General features: G+C 40.3%; 1 protein-coding gene across 1 annotated transcript in view; it reads right to left on the reverse strand.

Moving 5' to 3' along the window:
• The window catches only part of KCNH8 (potassium voltage-gated channel subfamily H member 8), a 354,043-nt gene that overhangs the window by 28,743 nt on the left and 297,584 nt on the right, over window positions 1-27,716 (reverse strand). Inside the window, exons 11-12 of the mRNA XM_047875370.1 lie at window positions 24,518-24,732; window positions 2,506-2,544 (exon numbers count right to left, since the gene is read on the reverse strand). Of these exons, the coding sequence (XP_047731326.1) occupies window positions 2,506-2,544; window positions 24,518-24,732 (254 nt within the window). The remainder of the gene's footprint in view (window positions 1-2,505; window positions 2,545-24,517; window positions 24,733-27,716) is intronic.

The following is a 27,716-nucleotide window of genomic DNA, read 5'->3' on the forward strand; positions in this document are numbered from 1 at the left end:
CATGAAACTGTTTAGTAGCACTGTAGAATAGAAAAATTAGCTCACCCAGTTAAAGACACACGGGGCAAACTTATCAAAGAAATGAAGAACAATGAGTGAATTCTTTAATTGAACTTCTGTTTACATTTCCATTGGCAGTTTAATCATTCCTTTGGTTCAAGGAGGCTCCGCTGGTCCTGATGTAATTCTCTAATAATCTATAGTGTTTGTACTTCTACAAGTTTGTTCGGATTTCATACTTCCATTTTATCATGGTGACTTGGCACTTGGGGCAAGTTGCTTAAATACTGACCTTTGTGATCAAGGCAGCCAACATTACCTACACCAAGAATTAATTATTCCCCCTACCATTATTACAGACAGGACCCAAATATATTAGATTATTAAACACCCAGCCCCACATGCAGCGCCCATACAGGAGTTCCAGCTCCTTTCCTTGGGCTATCCATACAGAAATGCTTGCTTCCCTCGTGCAGCTGGATTCATCCATGTATACACTGCCATACATTTCAACCACAGATTTCTTCCTTGTCTTCTGACCCATCCCTTCTTCATTTCCTCCCAACAGATGCTTCCATGAAGGCAATGATGTTCTTTTCCCCATAGTCAAAGGAATCTCTAATTTAGCTCATGACATTCTATGGGATAGCCATTTCAAACGCACAGTGGACTAGATTCAGTCAAACCTGCCATGGCTACAGGGGAAGCAGAATAAAGTCTAATGGTTGAATGCGTGAACTTTCGGTCACACAGTCCTAGAAGTCTGGAGACTTCTACCTGCAACGGTGGTCAAGTAACATCATTTAAATCATTTAAATCCTTGTTTTCCTCATCTGTAAATTGGGAATGGTATGAGGATATAGATATTAGATAATGGAAGTTAAAACACTTAGCAATGTGCACTGAAAGTACTTAAAATAGATGCTTGCCCTCATGATGATGATGATGATAGTGAAGAAAATGGAAACATTTGCCTCAGGGCAGGTTCTACAGAGAGTGCTGGTTACCCTTTTTATATAATCTCCCCTTCTTTGCTAGTTAACAGAATTCTTAGGAATGTACCTTGCCCAAAAATCACCTTTCTCAGCTTCCTTTGCCTCTTGGTTTGGCCATGAAGTTAAGTTCTGAGGTGATAGCAGGCAAGTGGACAGGTTAAAAGGAACTTACAGGAAGACTTCTGGAAAGAGGGAAGCCTCTATCCTACCCTTCAGTGTTTTTGTTTTGTTTTGTTTTGTTTTGTTTTAGTTTCTAGTCTGGAATACTGATACAATGGATAGATCTCTAGCAGCCATCTTAGAGAATGAGGAGGTCTTAAAAAAGGAAACCATGTGTTGAGGATAATGAAACCAAAAGAAGAAAGCTCAGGACCCTGTTGACACAGTTATATCACCCACCTCTGGCCTTATTCACGAGAGAGAAATAAATATCTTTTGCCTTGAAGCTGTTATGCTGGTGACTTTGATGCTGAAGCCTAAATTATACAGAAGATTTTTTTTTGAAAGTTACAGATGTTGTGTTCTTAGCAGGGATGTTCATTTTCACTGTGCTATGAAGGAGTGAGGAATTCAAATTGGAAAATCCAAAGGAAGGCAGAATTTCTCATGAGAAAGAAAATATAGGAGTGGTTGGGGACAAGGGGGTAAAGTAGTGAGGAAAGGCTGCCTGTTGAGAAGAGTTGAAACATAATGGCCATTTTGCCAGCTCCTGAGGACGGATTTTGTAGAGACGAGAAAGAAGACAACTAGTGCCAGGGAGAAACTCAGTTGAATGCTCTGAGATGTTTTAAGGGCTTTTAAGAAGTTTCTCAATAGTATTAAAAGTAAACCCTGTCTGTGCCCCAGCTATCTTCAGTAAATTATCAATGTCTTTTACGTGTGTTATATGATTGGATTGGTGTTTCTCTGTATGTACATGTGTCTGTGTGTACACACGTGTGTGAAAGGTGTTGGGTTCTGCTTCAAGGAGAATACAGAGCAAAAAAGGGAGCTATTTCTAGGTTCCTGTCACAGTATCATTGGTAGTAAAAGTCTAGGTAATAAATCTGATAAATCACTGTTTCTTGGGAAAGTTTTCTGTGAAATTGGAGGATTCTAAAAAGTTGGGATTATCTTAAGAGCTCAAGTGAAACCCCTTCCAGAATATCTGAGATTTTTTTTTTTTTTATACTATGGATAACCATGTTGTACCATCATCGGAAGCTTACAAGAAGACATTCGACTATTAACTTTAAACATAACAAATGTACTTCCGAGATCAATACTTCGGGATTTTTCTACTTTTGTCAGGTTCTGGTGATGACTGCTTTTCAACAACAATAAAACCCTTAAATAGATGAGTTTCAATACTTCTCTGCTCCAAACTCCAGAAAGTCAGTCAATACATTTCAGTGGGAAGCATTTTAGGGAACGTAGAAAATAAATACATAAAACCCTGAAGTGGGAGACAGATTTACAGGAAATCCTACAGATTTTAGATAAAGATTCTGTTCTTTAGCAAAAGCCATACCTGTGAGACTGTAGATTTGTTCGATAATCTTGATATCACCTGAAAGAACAAACAAACAAATAGAAGTTGTAACAATCATTTAAACCTCCCCAGGTGCTTTGGGACTGAGTAAAATGTAGGAAGCAGGGGAGAGACCATGTGGGGGTCATTAATCCGCTTGGGTAGGCCAGAGAAGGAAAAAATACCTCCTAAAAGAGGCAGAAACTGCCTTCCTCATCCCAGCCTGTAGGAGCTCTACTGACCAGTGTGTGAACTAAGGAAAGGAAGGAGCAAATTGAATGTAACACCTAGGAAATAATGATCGAAATAGTGGCTGTGTTGGTTATATTTTCCATGTTGATGCTTTATTTGCTCCCCTTTTGTTTTCCATCTCCCTTTTCCCTCTTTCCTGCCTTTCTGCTATATTCTTGCCGATTCTATGACTTTTCTCTCTGGCTCTGTGAAAACGGAAACCCATGGAATCTTTTCTTATTAAATCTCCTTTCTTTGCAGTTACCCACCTCCCTTTCTTATTTGAATACAGGTGGGGGTGATGTCTCCTTTCTGTCCCCTGTCTTTCCTCACCATCATGCTCCTTGTGGACTAGGATTAAGTTCATCGGGGAGTCCTGATCTCCTATTTGATCGAATTTAAATCCCATCAATTGTAAAAAGAAACAAGATGCTGCTAAACAAATTGTGACATGCCCATCAATTATAAGACAAATCTCAATTTCAGAGATGCTAAAATGTGAAAAACAATATGTATTGTAGAATCACTTAAGCTGGGTTTCAGAATACATCTTACATAAAATCAAACTACAGGACTGTGGAGAAGTCCATCACAAAACACGCAGCTTTCCATGATGGACACAGAAGCTTTGGAACTTATGATATATCTTGGAAACATGCTTCAGGTCTCATCCACACTGTTTTCTGCTCAAATACACTTCCTTCATCTGAAAGTGGTAATAGATGCTATAAATTAGCATAATTTTATTTACATGAAAAAAACCTTCTACACTCAAAAATGATCTGCCTAGTAAGTGAGACATATTTAGTAATTCTGTCAACTCTTACTGTGGTTTTTTCCCCCTAGATGATTAGGGAAATAGATGTGTTATTATTTATACAAATGCCGGCATCATTATTGCTGTGCAAATATATGTTTCATCAATGTTTAATATTATTAAAGAAGTCAACCCATTCTACATCTGCTTAGTTGCCTAAATATGCATTAATCAGAAGCATTGTAGACATAAGTTTTGTAATAATTCCCTGAGTGGTGACAAATAAAATAGCTGAATAATTAAAAATGTGAAAAATAAAATTACAGTGCTGTTGCTACAGTGGTAGACAGTTACAGCCCGGATGAGAGAAAGAACATCTCAGTGGGACTCAGGAAGCCTGAACATCTCCAGCTCAGAGATGCCATCTGAGGTGTAAGAAAAACTCCTAGTTCTGTAGTTTACTAGTAGTGTGAGCTCTGGCAAGTTGCTGAGTCCCAAGTTTATTTGTCTACGTCAGTGCTTCTCAGACTTTACTGTGCACACAAATCACCTGGGGATTTCACTATAAAACGCAGGTTTCGGTTCAGGAAGTCCGGAATGAGGCTCGAGACTGTATTTCTAAGGAACTCCCAGGCAACGCTGATGTTACCGGCCCACGAGGCACACGCTGAGTAGCAAGATCTCATAACCGACATCACTGTTATTATTATCCTATCACCAATGAATTCATTAAGTGTTCACTCTGTGACAGGCACCCTGACAAATGCTCACAGCCATCATGTCCATTAATTTTTACTGTAATCCTATGAGATAACAAGTATACATCATATAACCAGCACTGCTGTGATAGGCTCTCTGAATGAAGTTATTTCATTTGCGTACAGCATTTGAATCACATGCATTTGAAAAGAGTTCTATGATATATTAGTTCTACTGACTAACCTTTCACACCGATCCAGATTCTGCCAATTGCAGAGAATATTAGTTTAATGGAAAGCCAGTGTTTTAAAGCTAGAAGTCACCCTAAAGAGTGGCTGCTACAATGGTTTGTAACCTGGCAGACAGTAGAATGCTTGAGAAGGATTCCTAAATAAATCAGATTCCAGAGCACCAACTCCAGAGAGTCTCTTCCAGTTGGTGGTAGGTGGGGCCGGGTCTTCGGCTCAGGGCTGAAACCACTGAGTTAGTCCAACTCCCCACCTAGACATGTGGAAGTGGCTGTCCAGGAAGATGAAGTGACTTGCCCAGTTCATGCATCAGGTTAGAGCTCTGGCAGAACCTACCAGACGCCAGGTGCCCTGACTCTTGGTGTACCTAACACAGAATCCAAAGCTGTCTCAGGTGCCTCCCCGGCAGTTCACGCTGTTACCTGAGCTGAAAGACTAAATGCCTCACATATGGTGGAACTGAATGTAGCACAAGGTTTGATGACTGCCACAAAGCAGGCCCCAACTCTTGTGATACTAAGTTACCCAAGCACCTCGTTAGCCTTTTCTGGGTTATAGATCTTTCCGGAAAGAAAATGAAGTCTAGTCATTCTATCCCAAGGGAAAAAAACGCACAGATACAAACCTTTGAATAAATAATGTTTATCGATCTCCTTTTCTTGTTCCGGTAACTGGAAGACTCAAAGGTTTTGAAAGTTTTGAGGAAGACAGTTTTCTCCAATTTGAGTCCCTCCCACATGAACTTTCAGACAGGAGGAGAACGGCTGGTAATCTCTAATGGGGATGATTAAAAAATAAAAAGACCGAAGGAACAGAGGTTGGGATGATAAAATGTTGTAAATCAGACATAAAACAAGGAATGGAGTCCTGCGATGAAGTCAAGGCTGACGGTCAGCCCACTCAGACCCTAGAATTGTATCTTCACTTTGCCAGGACAGAAGAAGCCAAGTGTGGGGAAGAAGGACCTAGGACATGTCTTGGCACAACATTATCATGAATGAAAGTAAAGCTTTATAATCTTGTAGACTAGGAAAGACACACATTCTCAGTGATGTGGAGTTGGTTTAAAAAGTTTCTGCATAGCTTCTCTTCTTTTATTCCCCTGTCCTAACCACTTAACTTACTCTATCACTCTATAAGTCCAGTGGGAACAAAGAGAGAAGACTCTTAACATCGAAAAACACCGCTCCTTGGTATGGAGAACCATAAGGAGGAAAAAAGTCTCTTATTACTCAGACAATCTGCTATGAAAAAGCAAAACAAATTCGCAATCGTCTTTAAAAGAAAAACAAAGTGTAAGGAAGGCCTCAAAATTATACTATTGAGCTTGAACTGCAAATGGAAATCAAACATGCTAAAATTAATGGTGGTTTTAGATGTGAAAAATGCCATTGTGTTCTTTAATGTTGTCTATTTTGCTGAATGAAGATATGCTACCTTGGCCATCCAGCTTACCTTTTCCTTAAGTTCCTAAGTTCCTCAGTAGTAGATCTTCCTGCTGTTAGGACTTTCTTTTAGCTGAGAGGGAAGCTTTTTGATTTCTTTCATCTGTGTCTACCCACTGATTAAAGTGTCTCTGAATTCTGACACATGGTACCATGACAATGAAGTTTGGGGCCCAGCCTTCACTGGATGCTAATGCCCCACCCTCAGAAGCTGAGTGTTTTCTCAGTAGTTTTTCAGTAGAGGAATTATCAATAAGCTTTCCTTACTCTCAAGATCTTTTCCAGAGACTGAACCACCAAGACGTCGACTGGTACGAGGTAGGAAGGAAGCAAATGTGAATGGAACCCACTACATAGGCCTAGGAATCCTAAACTGTAACCCAGTGGCCCAGTGGCCCAAGGGAGGCATTCTCCTGGTTTACTTGGTTTGCAGGTCAGAATTATAAGCCCCCATGTGAGTCTGAAACTGTCCTCTCAACTCGGGAATCTTCTAAGACACTCAAGTGTTCTGGTAGGACTGTTACCTACAGCTGATTGCTCAACTGGGAAATGAGATGTGAATTACAAGGCACTTCTTTCTGAGTGATTCATGATATTCTCTGCTTTGTTAATAATGCCACATTGATTAAGTCACAAAGAAGATTGAAGGAACATGTGTCCTCATTCAAAAAAAGGAATCCTCACACGTTTTCTCTTGTTCTCTGGATGGCAACATTACCAGTACTGGTGGCTGTTTGGGATGAATAGAGCATGAATGAAGGGCAGTCACATGGAACTCCGTAACTTTCATAGTTAAAATGCCCGCTCTTATAAAACCATAAGTAATTGTCATATGATATGGGCACGTAGCAAATCAGTAGGTCTCCTTTTTATTTCTGATCTGCTTTTTTCTCTTGTAGACGCAAGTGGAGGTACCAAGAAGTCATGAATGCCACCAATGGCAGGAGGAAGACAGAAAGAGGAACTGGAAAGCTCTGGAGAAAAGACAGGCTTTGAATAAGGGGGCATTCATTTTCAACTAAAAAAAGGCTTGGGAGTTCACTACCATCTAATCTACAGAAGAAATTTTTGAAGCTGGTGTGAAACCCTAAGTGGGTAATACAGTGGCTAATATGTTTCCTTTGCTTGTTGTGTAACTGAGAAACAGAAATGAGATTATAACGGAAAAACTGATGATTTTGAACTTTTCCAATTTCATCCTGAGCCTTGAGGTCGAGACAAACTATTAAGATTTAGAGGAGAATTCTTCTCCCCTAAGTAAATACTATCACTTCTGATGCAGAAAGCACAAGTCAAGTAACCAAGACTCGAATTTAGTGTTTATTGACTGCTAGCACTGGAGAGTTCAATTATTGAGCCTATTGTATAAGAAGCACCAGAAAAACCTCTTCATTGCTGTGTGTTATGGTAAAAGGTCTATGTGTCAGGGGTGATAGGACCCATTTCGGAGCTATGATAGCATAGTGGTTAAGAGCTGGGATTTTCCTAGTCTTTTTACTCATTAGCTATGCAACTTTGGGAAGCATATTAATCGGGATAAAATAGGTAAGGCTGAAGGAACAAATAATTTGCTGACTTTCAATGGCTTAACCCAAAAGAATTTTATTTCTCATTCTTCCTCTAAAAAATGATAATAATATTTAAAGTTGTTCTGAGAATTAAATGAGATATATATATGTAAACTGAACAAGTTTTCAAGACCCAGTTGGCCACATCTGGGTGGCATTGTGTCACACTAAGATACATGTATAGCAACCAAAAGTACTGATGGCCCTTGAACAGCACTGGGTGTTGTTCAAGGGTCAGTGGACCCCCTCAGTGGAAAATTGTATATAACTTTTGACTGGCCCCAAAGTTAACTACTAATAGCCTACTATTGACCAGAAGCCTTACAAATACATAAACAGTTGATTAACACATATTGTGTATGTTATACAGTATCATATATCATATTCTTACAAGAAAATAAGCTAGAGAAAAGAAAATATTATTAAGAAAATCATAAGAAAGAGAATATGCACTTACAGTACTGTATTTACAAAAAAACTCCACATATAAGTGGATCTGTGCAGTTCAAACCTGTGTTGTTCAAGAGTCAAGCTGCAATTTAAAAATAATTCTAATCTTTAGTGTGCTTGCAGGAACCTTAAAGGTGATACGTGTATTGATGAACTACAGTAAGACTTTTTAAAATCACCCCTCCCTTTCCATTCCACGAGCAACAACAAAGGTGCCTCTCTCTCAGTTCTTTCACTAAAACCCTGGATCCCTTCTGCTCACTCTTCCCTTCCTGCTTCCTTCTGGCCATAAAGCCCAACATTCCTGCCAGAGCTGACCTCTGGGTGGTCCGTGCCATCCAGCCCTCTTGTTTCTGGAGAAAGAGAAAGCATTTGGAGGCTGCTGGGCAGTGTAAGTCTCTTACCACTTGGACTTCATGGTACAGAAGGAATTCTCACGTAAAGCTTATGGTGAAAAGAGCCCTCACACCGTTGCATTTGCTAAATACTTGGTCCAGTGCCTGGCATAAAGAGTAATTAAATTCCTGTTAACAAATGTTAGTTATATTATTATTGGCATAGTGATTATGAAGAAAAGTTTTCTTTGAATTCGGTGAATGGGAAATAGAGCATTTTTAGCTATGGATATCCAAACATTCACACAGATGAGTTCGTCCAACTGAAACTAACAGATATGTAGATATATAATAAAGAGACCATGAACTTGTTAAACCTGAGTTTCCCCCCAGATGGATCTCCCAGCAGAGACCTGTCATCCCAGGCCACAAAGCTCTTCTTTGTACGGCACTAGGTACCATACTTTACATAAAGTAATAACTTGGTATTCTATTCTTTTCTCTCCCAACCCTTTTATCTGCTTCACTTAAATAAAATAAGGCACTTTCAAATTGTCCATAGGTATGAATACAGTGAAGACATTGATAATATATGCAAATTGACTCAAGCACAATTTTAACTTCCTATCTCTAAATTCTAAATTCAAATGTATGAATTACAAGGCTTTGGAATTAAAAGAAAACCCAAAGAGTCTCCAATACTTATGTAAGAACTTGGAAAATGCAGGATGATTTTTGAGGGAGAGAGAGTTGTTTATTAATATGTGGTTCACATCATTCTAGAAAGACAGAGGGGGAAAATACACACCATTATGTGAAGAAAACTCAAAATTTCTCAGCACTGACATAGAGTTTTAATGATTCCAGGCTTAAGGAGCTAGCTCTGTACCAACTCCATGATTTGGGAGTTCAGCAGTTAATCAGTGCTAAAAGAATTTGCAGTCGAAACTCATTATATTGAACTGAGATTCCGTGCCCCCCAAGGACCTGCTTCTGATTAGGGTACAATGGCTCCTGGTTAGCTTGTAAAATCAGCTACTATGTAATTGTAAGGAAACACAATAGCTGGTTTCATAAGATTTTCCGGATACACGCTGAGTACTTTGGTTCCAAACCAGGTCGGTGAAGGAAGATGCTCAATTTGGCATGAGAAGTTTTCACATCATAACTCCTGACGGCACTTCTAAAGCTAATGCGAAATGCCTAATTTGCTACCTAGGAAGCTCACTGTCAATTATACACTGTAACAAAAAAGGTGACTGGCCCTATATGATGAAAACAGTGTTTGTAGCAGCAAACCGAGATGAGCTACTCTGCTTATTCGAACCACAGTGACTTGGTTAAGTTCACTTAGCCAGAGAAAATAAGAGGACTATAAAGGACCGTGATAGAGGGCAGCTTCTAAATGACCAAATGCATGTCTTTCTTAATTAAAGCACTCTTTGAAACGTAAGCATGAAGAATATTGTGTTTCATAGCATTTACACTTTTGCTGAATAGTCAACAATTTCTAGGTGAAGAAGAAAGTCTCACAGTTAGTAGATCAGGGCTGAACTTAGGTTACGGTTTTGTGGTACTCAAAGGTGATGTGTGGCCTGGGTGGCTCAGTCAATGAAGCTTCCGGCTTCGGCTCATGTCATGATCTTGTAGTTTGGGGGTTTGAGCCCCACATTAGGCTCTGTGCTGACAGCTCAGAGCCAGGAGCCTGCTTCGGATTCTGTGTCTCTCCCTCTGCCTTTCCCCTGCTCGCACTCTATCTCTCTCTCAAAAGTAAATATAAAAAAAAAAAAAGGTGATGTGTGGAGCACTGTAAGGAAGATATTACTGATCAATTATATATTGACTGAAAACAAGTCTTCGTGAGAATTCACAGTAGGCATACAAACCACTGAAATTTAGGAAGAAATGTGTCTGATTTGGTATTTTGTCTCCACTCGTGGTGCTCAGGGAAGTCCCCAGAACAATAATTGTCATAGATCAAATATGCCTGATACATCTTGTTTCCTTCTCTGGGTCTCTCTCCTAACGACACTGTCATCCAAAGTCTGTGAAGAAATCATTCCCCAGTTATTTATACAGTAGTATGTCTTTTTTTATTTTTTTCTTATGTAAATTTGTATTTTGAGCCTGAGCTTTCATCATAGGATAGACTTTTCCTTAACCTGTTAAAATAAACAGTGAGGGACTTAGGGGAGAGATTCGTGGGGAGATGAGACAGTGGCCCTTTTCCTGAAATTACACCGTGTGGACAGATTTTAGGGCTATCATGTGGCAACCTAGTCACAGAGTACCCATGTCCAAGTTTGTGTGAAATCACAGTGGTATCCACTGTGTAACCGCTCTGCATAAACATGTGAACACTGAATAAAGCATATCCATTTAGAATGGGCATGACTTCTTAGAGTAGGGCATTCTAAACTTTGAGCTAAGTCAGTTACTTAGGGGTTCATACAAAGACATCATTCTTTTACTTACCTACATGAAACCTGTACATATAAGTCTCTTCAGAACATGGGGTGCCTGTGTAGCTCAGTCAGTTGGGCATCTGACTCTTGATTTTGGCTCAGGTCATGATCCCAGGGTCATGGGATCAAGCCCCATGTCAGACTCTGCACTGAGCATGGAGCCTGCTTGGGATTCTCTCTCCTTCTCCCTTCACTCGTGCTTTCCCTCTCTCTCTAAAATAAGAAATTAAAAAAAAAAAAAGAACAAACTTTCTCTCCACGTCCATGATTGCAAAATATGCACCAGTGACTTTACTGGAAGATGATGCTTTCACAGTTATTTACACAGATTTGCACAATTCTGGTCCTTCAAGTTTCTAATCTCCTGGATCAGGTTGTGCTTGTTAAGTCGTGTCTTTGGGGATGGCGGGAAACTGGCATGTCGGATTCTTTGAAGGAATAATTCTGGCCTTGGTTGTACTGTAAAGACATATTACTTTTAGGTAATAAAGATGCTTCCAAAATAGGTCACTTGGAGGATGGGCAGGGCAAGGCGGGGAGGGGAGAGTGGGGAAAAGAAAAATAAGTCATTTGGAGTCCCACAGTGGGAGTCATATATTTCCTATTAGTTTCCATTAGGTCTTTAAGAGGTGTAACTTTTACTTGAAACTGGCTCTAAATCATTGCCTTTAAGCCTCTCCTCTGGTCACCGTTCCCTTTCTGCTAATTAATTCAGAATTTCTATTTTTTTAATGTTTCTTTAGTTTGAGAGACAGAGAACATGGGTGCACGCATGAGCACTAGTGGGGAAGGGGCAGAGAGAGAGGGAGAGAGAGAATTCCAAGCAGGCTCTGCGCTGTCAGTGTGGACCCTGATGCGGGGCTTGATGTCCCGAACCGTGAGATCATGACCTGAGCTGAAACCAGGAGTTGGATGTTTAACTGACTGAGCCACCTCGTCCCTTGTTCAGAATTTCTAAATAAACATTAACTTTTCCTTGGAGAAGTAACATTAAACATTACCACGGTAATATTACCACAGAATTACTGGTAAATTGAAGGTCTTCAATTATTATTTATTTAGAAAAATTGAAGAAAATTTTAAGGTATGAATACCCTCCTATTTATCAACAAATTTGGAATAAAAAAATAATGGAGGGGAGCCTGGGTGGCTCAGTGGGCTAATCAGCTGACTTTTGATTTCAGCTCAGGTCATGATCTCATAGTTGTAAGATCAAGCCCTGCATCAGGCTCTGTGCTGAGCATGGGGCCTGCTTAAGATTTTCTCTCTCTCCCTATCCCTCTGCCCCTCCCTGCTTACGCTTTCTGTCTCTCAAGAAAAATAACCATCATAAGGTAATACTAGAAGGGCCTATGGCTCAGACTGGTGAGTTGTTCACCAGCCGGTTAACTGTTCACCAGGACTTATGCATCCTGTTAGTCGCACCACTTGATGGGATTTCCCAGACTGCTTGCACTTAGGGTGAACCACGTGACTCATTCTGGCCAATGGAGTGTGAGCAGAAGAGATCCATGTCATTTGTGGGTCTGGCCCCTGAGTCATACAAGGGCAGCCTCTATTCTCTGTCTCTTAAACTGATTGGCTGGCTGGATACAAAAAGCCTAGTGAAGGACTCTGAGTTCCAGATGACTCTGAGGCCTGGGTGGTGGGGGGTGATGGGGCCACCAAATAGAGGAAGACTGGCTGCCCGAGTCATCAAGTGAGAAGCTGCCACCTGTACACGGATACGAATGAGATTTACTGCATAACCCATTTATTCTACTTATCGTATTAAGTCACGGAAACTTGGCGTTATTTGTTACAGCATTTAGCCTGACTCAACTGATGGTTTCTTAGTGATCATCCAGGCCAGGGATGAGGAACTAGAGGCCCACAGAAAGACAGCAACTTGTTCCAAGTCATACAACTTCTATGTGTATTGAGTCTGATACCTAGCATTCGTGGGTTCTTTTTGACAGAATGCTGTTTGGGTTTTTTGCTTGTTTCCTCAAATATGATGCTAACATTCTGTCCTGTCAAGATGAAAGTGTGATTAATAAGAGAAAAAAATATATAAGCAGTACAACCTGGAATATAACCATGATGCGTTAGCCCTAGTCAGACTTGGGACTGTTTACAAATCCTGGCAAAATGCAATGACACAGATCGGTGACCATATGCTCTGCTTTTAAAGAACTTAATCTTCCGGGTGGAACATATAAGTGGGATTACCACATCACTAAAAGCTTAGCATCTTGCAGATGTTCATCGAAGAATTTTTGCTTAATCATTTTCCTCCATGACATGGGAACCAAATCCTTTAAACCCCAATTCATTTCACAGAACGGTATCTCCACGGATCCCTCCGCCCGCCTAGGGTTACCATGAGTACCACACGCTGGCCTTCCAATTCATAATCCTGAGGCACTTCACTCCCCCCCCCCCCCCCCCCACTTGGCATCTCGTTTGCTTCCTATTTCTGACTCCTTGGCTACTGTTTCCTTCAGTCAAAGCCGCCACTCTTTTGGCATCCCAGAATGCTGGGCTTAAATGGTGAGCAAATAGATGCCTACAATCTGATGAGACCGGAGGCCTCCAGATCTGCCTGCCGAGCACAGTCTGTGCCGCGGTGTAAGCAGACTGTCTCCACCATATGTCATCGTCTCTGCTGTCTACACCCTTTTGGGGAACTTCATGGGAAAAGCGTTATTAGAGATGTTTATCCTAGGATTTTGTAATTTGCTTTTAATTTTAATTGAATTTCCACCAACTTAGCTCATTTAGAGCAGTTTTAATCATACCACCCACTGACTGGATGTTGTATCTGTCGAGTTTGGGTTTGGGATTAAAGGGCTAACTGAAGCGATGTCTTACGTGCCCAAGGATGATCTTTGAAAGATCCCACACGGTGAAATATATACTGTAGTAAAACATTCGGGATTATTCTAACAAGACCCAGGAGATCAAATGTTCTTGAGTAGAAAAACAGAATAGAATTATGTTTTCAAAAAATCCTAACATACACACTGGTAAAATATTTGAAGACTGACTGAGAAATGTTAAAAATATTGCTGCTTTCATCTATATTCTTAGTCCTCCTCCATAACTGTGTGTATGTGCACATAAAGGAAGGATGGAGAACATTTTGTTTCAATTGCTAAGAAGGCCTCCAACTTTTTTTTTTAACGTTTATTTATTTTTAGAGAGAGAATGAATGTGTGTGTGGGGTGGGGGGAGGGGAAAACAGAGAGAGGGAGCGAATCCCAAGCAGGCTCCACACCTCCATCAGTATAGAGTGTGATGTGGGGCTCAAACCCATGAATCAGAAGATCAAGACCTGAGTCAAATCAAGAGTCAGACACTTAATCGACTGAGCCACCCAGATGCCCAGCTAAGAAGGCGTCCAACTTCTTACAACAATGAAATGGAGTCTGAAAAGAGTTGAAAAACTATTTTGTACATCTGAAATGATAGTGCACGTCTGAAACTTCAGATTTACTTTCCAACATGGAACAAGGGAAGGATGAAGAATGATTATATGCAGAGAAGACTGAAAAGCATGTACTTGAATGGGAAGACATTCTCCCAGAGCTAGTTGGTGACCAGGGGGTTATTTAATAAATAGATGGATTTAGGAGCACATGACAGCACAAATACTAAGGGAAAGGACAAGTTGGATGGCCAAGCTACAATAGTTGTGCTGTCTTACTCATTCTCTTATTAATGAGAGGTCTTTCTGGAAACAGGCACAGGGGGTTTTTGATGAGACGTGACAAGTAATAGCATTAAGGTTAAGAAGATTAAAGTGAATGTTATTCTGGAAATTCAGGATAGCTTCTGCTGTAAGTCAGGGTGCCTAAAGGAGACCAACCCTTTTTAGGAGAATTATGTTTTGATTTATGGTAGAGTGCTTTGGTGGACAAATGTACTAGGCTGGGATTCAGAATACCAGAATTGGACTCAATTTTATACTGTTTGATTCTTTTATTAATTCTCTAATCTCAGGCTGTGCACTGCTTGGACGCCCGGTTCCTTCATCTGTTAAGCAAGGATTCAGGGGTGATGCAAAGATTAAAATTTAAATTAAAGGAGGTATTGGAAACATACTCCCTTGCTCATAATACATACTTAAAAAACATCAACATCTTTTCTCGGTCAGAAGATGTGCTACTTAATATGCAATTGACAAGAGAAATTAAAACCCGATGAGATACATTTTGATATTTTTACTGAATCTTATTTGAAACGCATACTCAGAATGGTTGAGGGAAGACTTCATCCCAAAGTAAGAGTCTACTTTGTGCAAAAGGGAATATTCTAATACATTTAGGTATACAATTCACTTAAGTTATATACCTAACCAATGACTAGATTTTTTGTTCTGTGAATGAATACATTTTCTGTTCCCCTCCCTTTAAGTCACTTGTCATCACAGGAAAAAACGGAGTTTTAATAGATGGTACTTAAGATCCCTTCCAATTCTAACATTTTATTGTTCTGTGGATATGGAAATATATATGAGTGAATGAATTAAATTCCAATAAGCATTCATCAAGCACATACTTTGTTCCATGAGTTTTACAAGGAAAATGATTACAAAGATAAATAAACATAGTCATGGTTCAGAGAACTTATATGTATACAACTGAGTTTTCCACTTATAATTTGGTTGAATCCTTTAATGATTTATTTTGTAAAAGCTTTCTCATTAAAGTACAGCATATGGAAAGAACATGCACGAATAGAAAGTGTACCGTTCAAAGAATTATAGAAAAGTTCTGTGGCTCATTTTCTCTTGTGTGTAAATCTTATTTTCCTATGGAAACATGTTTCCCATGAATCCACCATTAATAAATAGAGCTGGCATTCACTGCTCATAGAATTAAGGGACAGAGGAAAAACATATCCTTTGTTTTGATGGATCAGCTTACACTAAGTTTCCATTGGGTTTAGGCTTCAGGTGGTTTGGGACTGCAATTGCAGTGCCTGGCCTCCCTTGCTTCCTTGCTGAAGGACTCTGGGCCAGTTTCTACCTCTCTCGTCTTTAACTAGTCTTCTTATCTAGTACATGAACTCAGCAACTTATGTCCAAGAATTTTATGAGAGTAACATAAGGCAATGTTCGTAAAGTGCTTAGCCTACAACTTGGTTCACAGGAGTGATTATGCCATCAGCAGTGTCAACATCAACTTCACATCACAGAGCCTTGTCATGAGGGTGGGCTCTGTGACCACAGTCTACCGGAGAATTCAGGCGCAGACTCTGTACTTCCACAGATGGCTTAGACAACCGTTCAAAATGCAGTGCGGAATGGAGGATCCTGAGTAACAGCGGGGCAGGGTTGAGGATTCCTGGTGGATGCAGCCTAGGTAACTTTTCATTTTCAAGGAATGTGCAGAAGTTCAGTCCTGCCTCTTGTGTGTGTGTGTGTGCGTGCGTGTGTGTGTGCATGTGCAAATCTGACACGTTTTATTACAGGCTGAACATCTGCTGCTCCCTGCAGGATGGGAACAACCAAGGAAGTAGGGAAAGAAACACTTTTCTGTCTTGTTTATGGGATGGCAGGTGGCCTTTTTATCCTCTGACTTTCCCAACTCAGCTAACCCCTGCTTCCCCCAAAGAGCTTAAAAATCTAAATGCTCACTGTTCAACTTGCAAACACAAGTTGAAATACCCAGATGTCCTCAAACTGTGGTTGATCTCTTTGCAGGGTGTGCCTCATGCTGTTTGATTGACAAATGGCTACACAGGAGAGAATCCAGAGGAGATGAAACAAGAGCCCATTCAGGGTCCTTTAAAGCCTTTTGTGTGTTCTTTGCTTGTTTTTATTTTTAATTTATGTTTAAATAAGATTTGACTTCTAAGAAAATATTGCTGAGATATGTTTGTACAGCCTATAATGATGTGATTACCCACAGTTCATACAATCACTGACTTTGCTTCATTTGTCCAACAACTACCTCTGGCCACCCCCCATTTTTCTGGATCCTTCTTATCTCAACTCTTCAGTCTATGGGTTGCCATGGAAAACACCATGTTACTTCAATGTGCTCTCCTTCCATCCCTGACGCCTCACGCAAATACTCCCACACACAATAACTGATGAAACCTGGGCAGGCACTTGACATGAGCTGAACCACTCATTCTTTTTTAGGAATCTAGCATCAACTAAGAGAGTCCCAGTTTAATCTGCTCCCCACTCAAATTGAAGAGTTGCTACCTGTGACCATTTCTTGCCATTTGGATAAAGAAAGAGGGCATGATGACTGAAGGAGAAAGAAATGGAGAGGAAAAGGAAAGTAAGAGATGTGGAGAAAATCACAATGTGATTATAAGAATTTCTGAGATCCAGATGTGTGTGCACATCTGTGTGTGTGTGGGGGGGTGGGTGGGTGTGTGCAGGTATGTATGTATATTTTATTTAATCCCATTAGCTACTTGGAATACTTACAATAAATCTGCTTCTAGTGATTGATTCAAGTCGAGTTTTTATTGCCTTCAGTCAATGTCCTTATTCTGAATTGCCCTAAAACTTACCAGAATTCTCAGGCTGGCCCTTTTGCTAATGCCCCACACTAGCTCTGTCCTAAAATAAGAATTTAAAAAAGAATCAGTCTGTGGTTTGAGAAGAGGTAAGAGTAACCTTTTTTCAGTTTTCATTTCTCTGAGGCAGGGGACTAGGCAGGAGAAAGAGAACTTCAAGGTTGGAAAGGAATGTAAACTTGGAGTCCCGTGGAGTCCATTCCACCCTGAGATCTTTCGGGGGAAACAGATGGGGACAAGACTGATAATAATGGAGGGAATGAAGCAGTGAGCCTGGGTAATCACTTGAAAAGAGGACATAGGGTCTTTTTGCTGCAATCAGAGCAAGTAAGGTGTTCACTAAGTGCCATAAGTTCAACAGCAATCTTCATTTACGAAAGTCATGAACATAAACACAAGGCTGGGCTCTGGGGATACCACCCAAAACACAATTGTTTCCATCAAGGTAATATGTTTGCCACCAAAACTTCTGAATCCATTGGGAGAATGGCATGAGAAGAGTTTCAGAACACAGAAAACATACTGGATGCAAGTAAAACTTCCAGGCCATTATTTACCGAGCTTTTCCTGGCATATCTGACACCATATCTTAAGCGCCATGAAAGTGTATGCTGGGTAACACACTTGGCTACAAGATATTTTTTGTTAGGAGAGTATTTTAAAATACACAACCGACAAACAAAACATGTCTTGCTCCCAGGATCATAAGGAAAGCTGACACGATCAAATGACACGTGAGCCCTTCATTATGCAATTTTCTAAGAACAATTATCTCAAAAAGGTGCAGAATTAATTATGTTCTCTTATTACACAAGACTGAGCTAGCAGATGCACACCTACACACAGGCTACTCTCGAGGAGCTAAGTAGCTGGGCTGTCAGATAGGATTTTTTAAATTATTACTATTCGGTAAATCATTTTTAAGAAAATTGCTTCCAAGCAGCCCAATCTTATTCCAGTCTGAAATGGGGACTAAATTTAAACCAACTCCCTCCTTTGGAAATAGCTCCTTTTTCAGTACAATCTCGAATTAAATTGTAATATAGTCACATAGGCGGCAAGAAAGAGATGTTGGCAAATCCCAGACTCCACTCGAAAGATCTATTCAGGCTTGTTTGTATCTAAGGGAGGACGCACAGAGTCAAACCTCCTGGATGCAGTACAGCTTAATTACATACGAGATGGTCCAGTGGACACATCTCAATAATGCTTGGGAATTAGATGCTTTTTCCAATGCTATTTGTATTTAAGACAGGGGCTGTCTTCTGAGAACTTTAAACAAAATAAAGATTCACCTTGGCAGATGAAAGACGTGGGGTCCAGACCCAGATGGAAATATAAATTCACATTCAGATGCCATTGAAACTAATGCTAACTAAGGAACATGAGCTTTACTTGACCAGATTCCACCACGCACATCAGAGACCCTGTACATCACAGTTTCCCATGAAGTGCAACAGATCCACGTGTTAGATTTTGATGAAGCATTTCACAAAATAGATGAGCTGCTTTACTAGACCCTGGCATTTTCCACGTGAAATTCATTTCACTCATAAAGTTTGTAGCTTCATTCCCCAGGCAATAAATGTGAGCTGAATAACAGTCCAGAGTGATTTAATGGTTAAAAGTATTGATGCTCTACTTTCTGGGGGTATTAGTGTTTTAACAGTCCACCTATTTGTACAGAAAATGCGCGTGTTAGCTTAGATTTGAAGGCAGATCCTTTTTCATTTAAATATAACTTACTATCCCAAACCCCACTGGAGGATTACATTACCTATACTGCAAGGGTTTTGTTTTTGCTTGTTACTTGGCTTAAGTTCGTCCTACGGTTTTTGAAAATTTCTTGCTTTGAACTTGGGGGAAGCGAAAAATTTCATTTCCAATTTACCTATTCTTTCAATTTGTTCTTTTAAATCTTACTATTGATACTTCCTTCGGCTTTGTAACTTCTTAGAAATACAATTCTGAATTCCCTTAACTTTTTGTTCCGTTTTATTTTTTAAGTAAGCTCAAGGCCCAATGTGGGGCTTGAACTCGTGGCCCTGAGATCGAGTCATATGGTCTACAGACTGAGCCAGCCAGGCGCCCCTCTTAACTTTTCATTTTAAATTCCATTTACTGGCTACTTGGTTGATGCTTTTAGGACTTTATTCATTTTCTCAAAATTTCACAGAAGTTCCAGATCGCAAAGTAAACTTTTTGACGTTCATGCATTCAGTCATTGAATATATATTAAATGTTAATTCCACATTAGGCTCTGACTTAGGCACTGGAGATATAGAATAAAACAACGCCTGCATAAAGCAGACATTCTGGTAGGAAGAAGTGAACATGAACAAGAAAATAGACATATTAAAATAACTTAAGATCTTGCTAACTACTATGAAAATGATAAACAAGATTCTGTGCCAGAGGATAACCTGGAGAGGCAAACTCCAGAGCAGGTGGTAGGTCAGGTAAGGCAAGAAGAATACCATTGCAGGAAGAAAGAACAAATGTAAAGGCCCCAAGAGGCAGGCAGGAGGCTGGCCCATGAAAGGAAGGAAAAACAGGCCAGTTTGCTGGGGCGTAAGGCTGGACACAATATGCCATCGGATGAATCTGAAAGGCAGGCAAGTGCTGGAATGCCTAGAAACTTCAAAGTTATGGTGGGGAGCCTGGATTTTCTTAATAGTCCATGAGGATCCATTGAAATATTTTAAGCAATGGAACGACATGATCCAATTTATAATTTGAGAAGATTGCTTCTGCGGCCTTGAGGTGAGAGAGTGGTGAGGAAGTAAGAACGGAGGCAAGAGAAGCATTCATTATATCGCTTCTCATTTATCACGGTCAGATATCCTTCCGCATCTACCATACCTACACACACACACACACACACACACACACACACATATATGCCCGCAACCCCCAGGGAATGGAAAGTTGACCCTTCCATCAGCAGGAAACTTTTGGCTTAAATTCATTCCATTCTGTTTATTCCATTCCATTATGTTTATTTATATATGTCTTAACTATTGCCTATGACCACTCTGGAACTTCTGAAGCAAATTATGACTATTTTTGCATTTGTTTCACTTGAGGGTCACTTGAGACTTTGAAGTATTCTGTTTTATAACTACACTATTTAAGCATGGTTCTTGGTCTACACAGAGAGTATATGTCAGTTGTGGGGAACTAGGATGTTATAATGTTGAGGCTTGAGGCAGCTATGATAGGTCAGCACCTCAAACCACCCACGTATGATCCCATCAGAGTGGAAAGAAGCTGCTGAAAGTACATGCTCCTCACGGGCTCCCTTGTCTCCACCTCGGGAGCCTTCTCTGAACTCTGGGGTAACCTGTTGTGCTGCATGGGAGATGGGCATTCGAAGACCTTCACCTCGAGGTCACTGACCCTCAAGAAACTGGGGGAAATACCCCTTCCTAACGAGGCGGGAAGCCTGAAGGAAGAGACTTCATTTTTTATGCATGACAATAATGAAAAACTGAGGAAAAAACACACTGAAAACGTAATAGGTTTCATCACCGACGAGCCCCTCAGTAAGAAGGTATCATCCTTTTTCAACAACCACTGCGGTTCGTTGCTCCACAACCACAACGCCACCACCAAGTTCATGTGGACCATGTGAGAAGCACTTAGGTATTTGATATGTAGCCATCGAGCCCTGATTTTCGGTGCATTAGCGTGAGTAATTTTTGAAAGCACATATTTTAGATACACGTCCGTCATTTCATCACAAATTCAAAATTCTTATATTAAGGCACTAAATTTCACAACCAACAATACCTGAGTGTGCTAAAATCAATTTTATAGAGTTTACCCTGAGAAGCAGTGAGGCAAATTTCTCATAATCTGCATATACAGGAATAACTAAATTAATCTCTGTCCATATTGGAGCCATCCAGAAGATATAAATAAGGCAAATATAGAAAACACTGGGTGCATAAAATGCATAATTAGGTCCAAACCATGCTAGTTAGCCTTTTCACAAACTTAGAGTATATTTTACAGATTTCAATTAATTTTACTGTGAGAACTGGATGAGCGGTCATTCGAAAGTTACATCATTTATCATAGTTCTAGGAGTTATATCTTGCATCCATATCCCCTTCTAAATTTTGACTATTTCTTAAAATCCTTTTATGGCCTTTATTTCAAAATGGGTTGACCATCAGTCTTCTCTTTACCCAGATGTTCCATGTCACCTAACAGGGTAGTAGGTACAGGGGCAAAAGGTGAACCTAGAAGGCAAAATCAGAAAGGTGACGGACAACCAAACAGTGGGAGTTAAACTAATATGGATCAGCAATAACGGGGAATCTGGAAATGAAGAGAGAGCAAGAAGAGTGATGACAGCAGCAAGAAAGGGCCGAAGGATATACAGACACATTACATTTATATCGTTTGCATTTCCCTTCTGCAAATGTTCCTTCCTCTACAACCCACTGGTCAACCTTCCACAGAGGCTTCAACCCACTAAAAATCCTGTCGGATTCGATATTTTTATTTGTGTGAACATGTAAGGAAAGGGGCTGGGTTTCACACTGGTCTGACAGCAGAGTTGCAAAGCAAAGCAAGAAACCATAATCTTGGGTTATAATCAGAATACAAACTCGCCTAGAAGTTGTATCTTTAGAAAGAGCAGAAGACTTTTCCCCAGGGTATGGAATTATGGGGAAGGGTGGTCCAAATTTAACTAGCCTTCAGAAGGCATAGCATCCCAAAATCTATACAGAGAGAGAGAGAGAGAGACAGACAGACAGAGGGAAGTTTTGAGTGATAAATGATTAGGAAAAACAAGGCAATAAGGGTTTTGGAGGCAAGCTTCAGTTCCCCTTTGCCTTTAAAATGCAGCTGATAAGGGACCCTCTGAAAAGAAGCAATACTTATGACTTAACAAAATAGCTTATATTGAACTAACCCTCTAGTAAAAGTAAAGCTGGACAAAATACACAAAACAACTGTTTGAAAGCACTGGAGAACAATCCGCTGAGGGAAGACTTGAAGGGTTGTGCTCCCTGAGAAAAGAGGAACACACAGGTGCATGCTCTGCAATTACCCAAGTATCTTCTTGAGGGAATTTGCTATTTCATTGTGAGGTGGAAGAGAGTAGAATAGAAAGGAGCGGTCTTACTGGCTAAGGAGACAGAGGATGGAGTTCAGGTGAACAAACCACCTGGGATTTGAGGTGTGAAATCCCAGAGAATAGGTAACTGCCTCAGTGTGGCCCTGGAGGCATGAGCCTAACGTGAGCCTGCACAGGGCAGCGCTCCAGGAGACTCAGGACAGAACAGCAACCGGGAGGTTAATGGCAGAGTAGAGGTCTCGGCCACCACACAGTCCGGAGGAGAGGGAGGGTGGAGTTCAAGCCCCACCTGGGGAGGTGCTGGTAAACATGTAAGGCTTTTTAGTTGAGATCCCGGAAAAACCATGTCTTAGAGCCCTGTAGGTTGGGTGAAGCTGAAACAGAGCAACCTAACAAAGACGAAGAGGAGCTCTGGACAGAATGGGAGTGGTTGGCTGGACCTTGATCTGCCTGCCAGAAGAAAACCTAAGCCTGTTTGGAGGAAAATAGTAGAAACAATTTTCATAAGTGACATCTACATTCAAACAAAAGTATGTCATCTGCTAAAAAGAAGGAACCGAATGACCACAACGAAAGAAAACAACGCAAGAGAAAGAACAGTTCATGAAAATAATCCCAAAGGCAATTCAGGTATTGGAGTTCAAAAATCCCTATGATTACTGTTCCAGAAAATAGGGAAAAAAAGGATAAAAAATTCAATCAAAGATATGGTATATGGATCTTTAAAAAGGAATCAAATAAAAGGAAGGCAGGGGTTGAGATCCAATATTTTCTACTTTACTATGCTGAGGCATGTTGCTATTACTCTCTGCCCTCATTTCTTCTTTCCTCTTCAATTGCTTCCTCTAGCACACCTCCACTTTTCAAAAATAGTTGTCACGGTAGGCTGTCGTAGCGACTACAAAAGACACGTGTTGTTTTAAAAGTCCATCTGTTGAATTGGAAGATATGGAAGCGTCTTCAATAAGAGACAATATAACCAACAGTTAGTGTATAGATTTTACAGTGACAGATATCTGTGCTCAGGCTCTGTCCCTACAAGTCCATGAGGTTATAAACATGTTACTTAGCCATTCTGAATCTGTTTTCTGCTCCATAAAAATTGATGGATACTTACCTTAAAAAGTCACCACAAGCACTAAATGAGAGGCTTTATCTAGGCAGAGTGCAGAGCACAAATAAGTTCCCCCCAAATATTGATACCTCCTTTGCTGTTTGCTACCGTTAACAGAGAGAAGCACACATTCAAAACTGGTTAATCTTGAACTTCGGAATGGTGTGCCATCTACATATTGACTGTCATTTGAGATCCTCAACCGAGATGAAGTAATATACAATTTGTATTCTTTCTCTGTCTTCCAAAGTGAGGAATATTAATGCCTAACAAAATGCCTGCACAATATGGGTTAGTCAAAACAATAGTTCCTCGGGAAAAAAAAAAGGAGTATTGCAAATATCTGGGACAAAACTCAAGGCAGCAGATTAAGCCTTTGTTGTTACAGAATGCTATGCATGCTCTGGCTTGCCTTTCAATAATCATTCCTATTAAATCATTTGTGTCTCTGACACATCTAATGAAGTCATGTTCGTGATCAGCTTAATCACAGGATGTAGCATAGTACCTATTTTGTTAGGAAAGCTGTTTGTATAAACTGAAACATGCAGCAAATACATAATTTCATAAAATACTCATTATGCTTTCAGTGTGACAATCTTTGGCTTGAATCCTTTTATGCATATTTAGTCATTTTAAGATAGACTGTTTTGGGTACTGGTTAACAAAAAGATTATTTTTGAGCAAACTCCATAACAAGCAAGTGGAACGGTAAACAATTACTAACATAGCAAACCCTGAGCCATTTTTCTAGCTGAATCTTGACATTCGGGAGAAATCACACATCGGTAGCTAAATCTTATGTATCACTGAAACGGATTCTAGTTAGAAGCACGTGAAAATAAACAGGAAAGACGCTGAATTAAGGGAGGTCATCTACAAATAATACTTTCCTAGAGCACTGATAACAAACTGCAGGCTTGACTTCTGGCTAATTATTTCATTGTTCGACTAGTGGTCGAATAATCATACTTTATTCATTCAGAGACTTTTACAAGTGAAGTCATGACATATGCTTTTTACTGTTATAAATGATCTCCAGGCCCCATGTTTTAGGTCTTGGCACTAATTAGAAGTGAGACTTACATCACTCTCGTGACCTTCTCGAAGGTTGTATGTGAGGTCATGCTGAATATCTTCCACGAATTTGTGAGCATATTCTGGGTAAAGGTCTAGCACTTCAAAGAGTCCTTTGAGGATGATGCACTGAAGATCACAGTAGGTTAAAGCCTTCACATCTGCGTTGGTCTTGATCACTTGGTCCTTAATTGATAGATTTGCTCCAATTAAGTCTCCTTTCCCTTGAAACAGTGAAAAAAGAGACAGGTTAATTTTAAAGAAAAGCAAGCTGAGACTGGCGACCTCATCTGACTTACAGGCATCACTTGGCTGAGATGACACCACAAGGGAAACAGAAACCTTCATCTCAGCGGTGTTGAGATTCGGGGCCTGGTAATTCTTTGTGGTTGGGGGTTTTCTGCACAGTAGAATGTTTAGCAGCAGCTCATATCCCCGACCCCCAGTGGTGACAACCCAAAACACCTTCAGATATTGCCAAATGTCCCCTGGCAGGCAAAACCGTTCCCAGCGAGAACAGTAGTCTAGGGGGTAAGGGCTAGGAGAGCCAGAGTTAGGAACTGTTAGGTCACAGATGGGCTCCAGACAGTCCCTCAGCATCCCATAATTGACTTTAGACAGAGAAGTTGACATCTGTGTCACAGTTGCCTCAACTCTTCAAGGGACATAATAATGGCTCTGATTTTTTTGAGTGCAAAAAGGCTCGAAACGAGACCATCGAACGTGTATTACTACTAATTTTCATTCTAACACAGTAAGGTGGGATTCATCATCAGCTTTCTAACATACTCAGGTTGTTTCATCTACCTATAAACATGTCTACAAGACAGGAGGGCGAGGAAGGTGAGCGTGCCCTGCCTCCCCCTGCTCAGAACTGGGAGGCAGACATCAAGTATTGCGCGTCATGGATGGTGAAATCTACTACATAAAAATGTGAAACATAAGCTGCAGTTCTAATACTCTGTGACAGTGTGAAAGCCCAATTTTCCCATCAAAAAAGAAAGCGAGTAAATAAAAGCTATGAGCTTTTCGCTTGTGTCACTGCAGGGAGAGAGACGTATCACCATTTGTGGCCTGTGCCCACCCCACACCCAGCACCCCTGATGCTCTGCATGCACTACCTCAGCCTATCAGTCTTTGGCTGGATTCACCTGCCTGGAACTAGCTGGCTTCCTTGCGTTTATGATTAGATAATATTGGCCGATGTATTTGAATCTTTAAAATCTTTCAACTGATTTGAATCAGTTTCGCTTAGCAGGAAGGTGAGCATAAATGTAAAGAGCTAACAAAAAAACCCTGATTACAGCTTCAGATTTTAGACACAGCCATTATCAGCATCCCTGTGAGAAACATGAAAGAAAATCCATTCAGTTCTCACACAAACTTAGGTTAAATGCTGAAATAATATGACGTAAGTTCACAGAGGATACTGGCATTAGATTCATGGCTACAACTTAGGAGTTTCTTTGCTTTGTCCTTCTGCACGGGCTTTAAATTTCATTATTTTTTTTAATGGCCGCCTGCTCCATTTCAGAGGGAATCAACAACCAACAACTGATCGACAGAAAAACCACCAAGCAAATAGTATCTTTGGAATGGTATACAACAAATTGCCCTGTCCTCCATTCAATTAAGTTTTTAACTTCTACATTTTCATTCCTTTATCGTGCCCAGCATTTCAGGAAGCAAAGCCTCTGACTTGTATCAGACTTCAATAAAATTCTGTTTTATTGAATTTCACAGGAAAAGAAACATGCCAAATTAACCATGAACACCTGAAATGTTCATAAATATGTAACAGATAAAAATTGAACATCTGGAAATTATTGGATTACATCTAAATATTATCTCTGAATTAACATTACATTTAAATTTTGAAATTGAGCCTAGTTGGCCAAAGAAAAAACAGGGCTAAAATCTATACTTACAGATGCTAAGGGAGTAAACAGCCACATGGTGCTAGAAAAGTCAAGTTGGATTTAAATGTTGTCACCAATAACGCTAACCTTGGAAATTGTTTCTTACATATTTTATTAGAAATCTAAATTAGTGCTCGAAAACTCAAAGTTGGGCACAGATGTAAATATATAGCCCAGATGCTCTGAATACAGCAAATTTTGAAATTTGTATATCTCAGGAGAATTTATCACGATGCAGTGTCTTGCCACAAAGAAGATTTACATTTTTCTGTGAAGCAACTGCTGTTTGGAGTGACTTTATTTATTTAAACATTAAAAAAAAATGTTTATTTATTTTTGAGAGCGAGAGATAGAGTGCTAGTGGGAAAGGGAAAGAGAGAGAGGGAGACACAGAATCCGAAGCAGGCTCCGGGCTCTGAGCTGTCGGCACAGAGCCTGACACGGGGCTCGAGCTCGCGAACCGCGAGAGCGTGACCTGAGACAAAGACGCTTCACTGACTGAGCCACCCAGAAACCCCTACAATGACTTCAGAGTTATCATACTTTCCTACCTAGGGTGACTGTAGCATGGCTATTTAAGCCACAATGACCCAAGCTATAAAACACCACCAACATCTTGCCAAACTTGGCATCCTAGAAAGAATTCCAGTTTATTTATTCATTGAGTGAATATTTATGAAACACTGACATGTGTTGTGGACACTGTTGAGCCCTGGCAAGGTGAGCACTGGTAAATTACAACATGGTCTGCATCCTTGCTGATGGTACGGTCTTATGAATTTCTCACTATCATGCATTAGAACCTTCATCTAAGTTTCCTAATTACTCTAAGTCCTGGTATCCTTCTTTCTAAAAGAAGAGCAAGATCTCTATGGTCCCTTACTACTTCCATTTTTCAGAATTCTATTATTGATATTTGCTAGCCAGTTATTCTTCCACAGGGGGTGGGGGTAGCTGATGAGATGTACCTGCAAACTGTCCAGGTTAGAGCAATAACATGTTTAATTATAATTAGGCAGACTAACACCATCCGTGAAGAACACATTTATCAGTGCTTTGTCATTTTCTTTTAAACAACAATGAAGAAATTGGTGGAAAAACACAATTACCAGGACATGAAATGAAGGTGTGCAAAGCAAACAATTTCTACCCCCATAACAAATCCTTGCCTCTATGTCAACTGCCTCCCCAGGCATCAGATTAAGAAATGCCTTCATGTATTGATTGGACAACTGAGGTGCTTGAATAAGTTATGGCTTGACAGCTGTTTGGTGATACTTCCTCCCTAC

The sequence above is a fragment of the Prionailurus viverrinus genome, chromosome C2 (genome assembly GCF_022837055.1).
Source record: "Prionailurus viverrinus isolate Anna chromosome C2, UM_Priviv_1.0, whole genome shotgun sequence".
NCBI lineage: Eukaryota > Metazoa > Chordata > Mammalia > Carnivora > Felidae > Prionailurus > Prionailurus viverrinus.